Source organism: Pterocles gutturalis, unplaced genomic scaffold, assembly GCF_000699245.1.
Source record: "Pterocles gutturalis isolate BGI_N339 unplaced genomic scaffold, ASM69924v1 scaffold29604, whole genome shotgun sequence".
Taxonomy (NCBI): domain Eukaryota; kingdom Metazoa; phylum Chordata; class Aves; order Pterocliformes; family Pteroclidae; genus Pterocles; species Pterocles gutturalis.
In genome coordinates, this window is record NW_010134122.1 from 345 (window position 1) to 6,761 (window position 6,417).

The window sequence follows — 6,417 nt, forward strand, 5'->3', positions numbered from 1 at the left end:
CGAGGGGAGTGGCACCAACCACCAAAGGCTGTTGTCCCCACCCGTCACACTGCAGTCAGTTGCTCTGCTGCCCGCTAGCATCCCCCCATCAGCGTGACACAGGCTGTGTGATGAAAAGAACCGTGAATGGCTTGGAGCCATCCGACTGTTTTATTCTCCTCGCTGTCAACAAACCTACAGACTTCTGTTTAGGACAGATGGATGAAACCCCCCCCCCCCGGGAAAATTTCTACCCCCCCCCCCCGTGAAAATCTCTGAAAAGCTCTGTTACCGTAATTAGAAATGAGGGGCAGGCAGAAGAGGATGTATTTCCCAACCTCCAAGGTCAAGAAGTGACACCAAAATTCACTTGAGCAGCATACATTCCTCCATTCCTCTAGCCTGGGCTGACAATAAATCCCTGCCAGTGCTCATCTCAGCTTTGGCAACGTTACAGCTCAACACTATTCCAAAAGTGAACTGGCTGCTAGCCCCATTCCCCAGAAGTCCACTACAAAGGCAAAGCAGCTACGTAGATTTCATCAAGCAGCAACCTAGGTACAAGAGCAGAACAGCTCTCACTGGCCTTCCACCTGCTGTAGCTCTCCTGCGATGGTGAACAGAACAGAGACTAGTAACCGAGCCCGAGCAGCATCCGTGACTCCCAGGGCAGGTACTGCCCCCGTAGTGATGGATTTTGGGTAACTGTTTGCTTTTGCTGCTGACAGACAGGACCCACATCTCCACAAACCACCCTGAGGATCTCTCCCCACCCAGGCTCACGCTGCAAAGCCTCTGCACCGTCTTCCTTCCCCACATCTGACAGCCAGCACTCACCGAGCACCAACATCTTCCGGATGGGAAGATATTCCAGCTGAGGAGAGCAGTCTGGGGGATGTCTCTGCTACACAAATGGGAGCAACAAGGCCAAAGCTATCAGAGTTCGGGGGTTTCTAGCACCCTGTGTAACACGAGGGGCAAAACTCAGAAGTCGTGAGCAAGAGTTAGCCAAGATCATCCACTGAAAGGTGAAACTGAGGAGCTGCAGGAAGCAAAAGCCTAGAAACAGATAACCTGTACTGTCCAAGAAGGCAAGGCCAAGTCAAACTGACTGGCTGGAGAGGAGCAGCCTTTCACCAGAGGAAGTGGGGATGCAGGACAAAGGGCTGGAGTGGACAGGGAACTAGTTAAGATGCAAGGCAGTAAGGAAGGTGGAAAGCCCACCCTCAAGCTTTATTTTTGTCTTCCCTAACTTGGTGGCTTTTCCATTGCATTCACAAGATACATCTGAGCAGAGAGGCTCAAGGTGGGGAAAAGGAAGAGGAGGAGAGGAAGAGAGAGAGTGTAAAGGGCACCACAGTGCCAAAGTGCAACAACATAAAAAAATAAAAGACAGGACACTCATTCTGCACTCAGGGCTCATACCATGCAGTAAGAGGGGCGGCCGGGGCTGCTCCCCACCAGTAAACAGGGAGTTCGCTCGCTTAGAAGACTGGTTTTTCAGCCCACAAAGTAGGGTTGCCTAGCCAAAGAGCGGTGATGTTCTTCAGTGAGACTGGCCGGTCGGGGAATGTGCTGCTACAGAACGGGCCTGTTAGCAGGAGCACCCGCTCTCCGTTACTGGCTGCTCAGGAGGTTTCTCTAGTTTGATGTCGATCACTGCAGGAGACAAGTTAGGGAAATCACCCAGTTCAAGGAGAGAAGAGAGAAAGGAATCAGTGTCTGAAAAGGTTGTTAGCTGTCCCTTGGCAAGGGCAGGTGTTTTGGCAGAGCAGAACATATCCTGCCTGAACAGGATTAACTGCAAAACCAGCGGATTGGGTATGTCAAGACCACCCAGAGGACAGAGCCCAATCGGACAGGTCTGCACACAAGACAGCCTCTGCAAAAAATGGAAAATACTATGGTATTATAAAATACGCAAATTTTATCCCAAGCTTAAGTGGAGAAAGCAAAACTCGTGCTTGCCGTTATAAGTAACTGGGTACATTCATACACGGACCGCAAGCAGGGTCCTCAATTTCTGCCTCTAGCTAAGCACCACAGTGTACTGGCTGGTTCAGCCACATCTCTGCAAAACCCCAGTCAGGCCCATCCCCACAATGTGCAAAAAAGTCAGTAAGCCCAACCTAACAAAAGATAATTGTCAAATTCTATGAGAACAGGAAAAGTTACTCATGAGAAAGCAAGGATACTGTCTTCTTTGCTCTTTTCTGGTGTGCTGTCCATCCCAGGTAAGGCAGCAGCCACACGACGGAAAAGCTGAAAAGTAGCAATAGGAAAGCTGAAGGCTAGTCAGAAAAAAAATGCATGTTACAAAACATTGTGTTACAGCAGATCTCAGAGTCCAAATTGTACAAGCTTTGTTATGTGGGTACTTCAGCAAGCAAAGAAATGACCAACAAATGTCATTAGAATTTTACCTAAGAAATTTAACAGGTTTTACTAAATAAATTATTCAATGCCTACAAAACAGTTTTATTTTTACCTGTTTCTACTTGAACAGAACATGGAATTAATTAGTAACTGTTATAGGGATGCACAAGAACAATTCCCTCCTGCACCCGCTCAGCACATCATCTACCATTTCCAGCCCCAACTGCTTTTGCACACAGCAACGTTACAGTGCACAGCTCTAACTTCTGATGAGCAACCTCGCGAGAGACTGAAGGCTTAAGAAGCCTACGGCACCAACTGAGGTTTTACCGCCCATCCTTTCAGTTCAGTCCTGGTGCAAACCAGCCATTTCTGAGCAGAACAGCTGGCTCAAGTGAGCTGCAATTAAGCCATTAAAGATGTGCTAGAGCTGGGAAGGACTATCATATCCCCATAAAAAACCAGAAAATGGTTTTGCATATTTTTTCAAGTCAACACTTAGAGCTCCTCCTGCTGACATTAATGCAGCAGCTAACACAACGCAGACACTGCTAGGCAGCCTGGTGAAAAGTGCTGCAGAAAGAACTAGAGGAATCATCAGCTAACAATGATTTTTCTTGTCTTTAGAACAGAACATTCATCTACCTGTTTCACATTGTATCCAGTCTTTGCACTGGTCTCAATAAACATCACATTCAGCTCTTTGGCTCTCTGTTCACCTTCTTCTGTAGTGATTTGCCTGGATAAAGACGCAAAAAGAAGCAGAAAGACAGAAAGGAAGAACAGACAGAAGAGTTAGAGATGTCCGTGACTGAGACGCTCATCAATGAAGGGTGGCTTCACCGCCCCTTAAAAGGGTGCGGAGTCCACCAATGCAGACCTCAGCACCTCCGAGTCTTTAAGACCCCCAGGTCCGCCAGCTAATAATGAAACAACCTCAGATAAGTCACCCAGGGAACGCCTGGACTTTTGACTATTAACTACAGATGATCAGCATGGGATGAAGTTTGTGCAGCACATTTGAGCCTCATTCACAGCATCCTCAAGGAAAGGTAGAATCCCCCTGTGCTGCACCTGATACAAAAAGCAGTTTCCCAAAAGTCACCAGAAGGGAACTCTGTGAGGTTACAGAAAGATTTCAGAAAGGCTCCATCAGCGAGGACAGCGCAACAGCAAGTGCTAGGCTGCTGCTTCTGAGCAAGCACCTGCAACTGCATCTCTGATCAACACCCTATACATACCTGTTCGACATTACATCCTGCTTTAGCACTGGTTTCAATATACATCATAGTCAGTTCTTGGGCTTTTCTCTCACCCTCCTCTACAGAAACCTGTCTACAGCAATGAGAACAAATCACAGAAAAGAAAAAGCAAAACAAAGAAAAAATTGTCCAAAAATGATAAAAAGAAAACTGCAGGAAAAAAACAGCCACCAACTGAAGGAACATTAACAGGAAAGAAAAACTTAACAGGCTGCACCAAGTAAGAACAGTGCTATTTTTAGTCCAGCTTTTTGGCCTCAGAACTTAACTTGCATCATCACTTGGTTGTTACCATAGGATGAATGGCTCCCACTGTGCTGCATTATATTTTAAAGAATGCGACCAGGATCAGACTGTGGTTTTGTCCAGCCTTGAAAGGCCAAGTATTTCAGTTTAACACAAATCTAACTTCCCTTTAAAAAAAAGGCAAGGCAGTTTCTTTTACGGATATCTCGATACGCACCACTATTCCAAATTCTAGCCTAGACCAGGACTACTGTCACATTAAACTTCTAAAATAAGAGTTTCTAGTGCTACATGAACTTCAGCTGTAGCTACGTTTCAGTTTTCCGGTATTTTTAATTCTTATGGCAGTACTGGGCCAGCTGTCCTGCACACACACTCCACTTATGTCCTATCAGGAAATAATCCAAGGCTGAAATTATCCCACTGGGTTTTCCAGCTCCACACGAAATTAGATTTTCACAGAAATTAGAAAGCCTCAAATCTAAACGCCAGGTTATTCAGTTAGGGAGCTGTAGTTATTTCTAGCTCCCAGGAGGGCAGAAGAGGTACTAAGTGGTCCACATCCAGAGTTGGCTCAAGTAGAACATCTCGGATTTTGCTCAGTTGCTTTTGTAAGCTGATTTCAGAGACCAGACTGATCTGAGGTCTTGCCACCTGGAATTCTTATCCCAAATCAGCTATACACATTTTGATCATTTCTGAAACTCTGAGCACCAAGTTTGACCAATATTTCCAAAGCCCAAGCCATGGGATACTTAGCACAGCCTCCCAATGGAAGTGGGAAAAGCCAAAGAGTTGTCAAGGCTAAGGTGGTCTGCGTGGAGGACAGAGAACACACTCTGTCAGTACCGTCAGCATAAAGTCCACACAGTGCCTAGTTAGAGCCCAACTTCATCCCCTTTCCCCACTGACTCAAACCACTTGGCAATATTAGAATTGTCTGTGCTTTTCCTGCTAGGCATGACAAACTAAAACCAGCATGACTTGTACAGGGACAAGGGCAAAAAAGCATCTCCTGACACCGAACTGTGCTGCCAGGGGTGCTGGCTATCAGCTCATACGAGCATTCAGACAACACCAAAAACCACAAGGGAAAAAACACATCGCAATACATTCTGAAGCAATATGTACACTGCAGGAGTGAATAAAGCAAGGTTTAGAATTTAAAATGTGATCGCATCCAATAGTGAAACAGTCAGATTCCTATTAGGCCCATCATCCCAAGAAACTGTTTAAACAGGCAGCTCAGATAATAGTGCAAGGTTTTTCTGAGGAAACATTAATGTTCTGTCTGTGAGGCTTTTCAAGCTGTTCTCTTCTGATCAGAAGTGTCTCGTGAACAGACAAAGGATAAGGGTTTCATTTTATAAGCTACCATCTCACTGTGAGATACAGGTGTTTCCCAGTTTGGCTTTGTTGAGATGCCTGCTTTTGCATCAGATAAAAATTCCCCACCACTTTCATGCTTCAAATGTCCTATGACACAAGAAGCACACGTTTTAGAGTACCCGCTGCATGTGAAGATGTTAAACTATCAGGATTGTAAGGAACTAAGTGGCTTACTTCATCTTCCCTTTGCCAACTACTAACTACTAACCATGCCACTAACCATTAAAATTAAAATAAAAATCTTCCTTATCTACACTGTTTTTGATGTCTTTATAAAGAATGAAAATCTCTGCAAACATTCAATAATTTTTTAGCTAAATCAACAATCAAGAAGAATTTGAAATAGAAATGCAAGAGCACAAGCCCATGGTCTTCTAAGAAGCTACTGCATTGGTTCTGCTGGTTGAAGTGGCATTGCAGGATTAAGAATTTCAAAAGTGAAATGCTTTATGGCATGTCCCAAAACATTAAGTCCGCATCACTTTAAGAGTCTAATTAACTTTTTACATTTCTTGGGAAGTCTGCTTTTGCTAATCTACTTTCCTCTCATATATCCAGTATATCACAGTTTGTGTTATGCATGACATTAAATTTATGCTCAGAGTGAAACCTTTTACATTTATACTGCAAAATCTCATGCTGCATCTTCTAACAAGAAGCAGCTTTACTACGAACTTAGTTGCACATGCAGAGTCATGTAAATGGGATTACTGAAAAAAGTCAATTTCCTTGCTTCTGAAAGACATCTTTTTGCCTTTTCTCAGCCTGAAAATAATAATCAGACAAAATACATGATTGAGAAACATGGTATAGAGATATTTAAATTAAGTGAAAGGATTTTTTTAGGCGAGTCTGGTTTAACCACAACTATTTCTAGAATACCAAAATGGAATAACTGCATATACTGCAATCAGAAGTCTGAATTTCATGACAACCTATTTATGCTTCATTTAAAAATCAACAATTGTTTTGAAGATAGACTAGTTGTCCAGTTCCTTTCTTTTACTGGTCAGGGCAGCAAAGCTGCCAGCTCCCCTCCATTACCTCTTGTCTGCCAGGTCAGTTTTGTTCCCCACCAACATGATGATCACATCGCTTCCTCTCTCTGTCCGAACATCATCAATCCACTTGGAGGTTTGCTGGAAAGAATTCAAGTCTGTAGGGA

The 6,417-nt window shown here is 44.2% G+C and overlaps 1 protein-coding gene across 2 annotated transcripts in view; it reads right to left on the reverse strand.

Annotated features, from left to right (window-relative positions):
* Positions 1–1,127: 1,127 nt before the first annotated feature.
* RAB6A (RAB6A, member RAS oncogene family) overlaps positions 1,128–6,417 on the reverse strand; it is a 12,826-nt gene continuing 7,536 nt past the window's right edge. For both annotated transcript variants that reach the window (XM_010081491.1, XM_010081492.1), the window contains exons 4-7: positions 6,297–6,408; positions 3,001–3,094; positions 2,175–2,241; positions 1,128–1,638 (exon numbers count right to left, since the gene is read on the reverse strand). In XM_010081491.1, the coding sequence (XP_010079793.1) occupies positions 1,574–1,638; positions 2,175–2,241; positions 3,001–3,094; positions 6,297–6,408 (338 nt within the window). In that variant the 3' untranslated portion in view covers positions 1,128–1,573. The remainder of the gene's footprint in view (positions 1,639–2,174; positions 2,242–3,000; positions 3,095–6,296; positions 6,409–6,417) is intronic.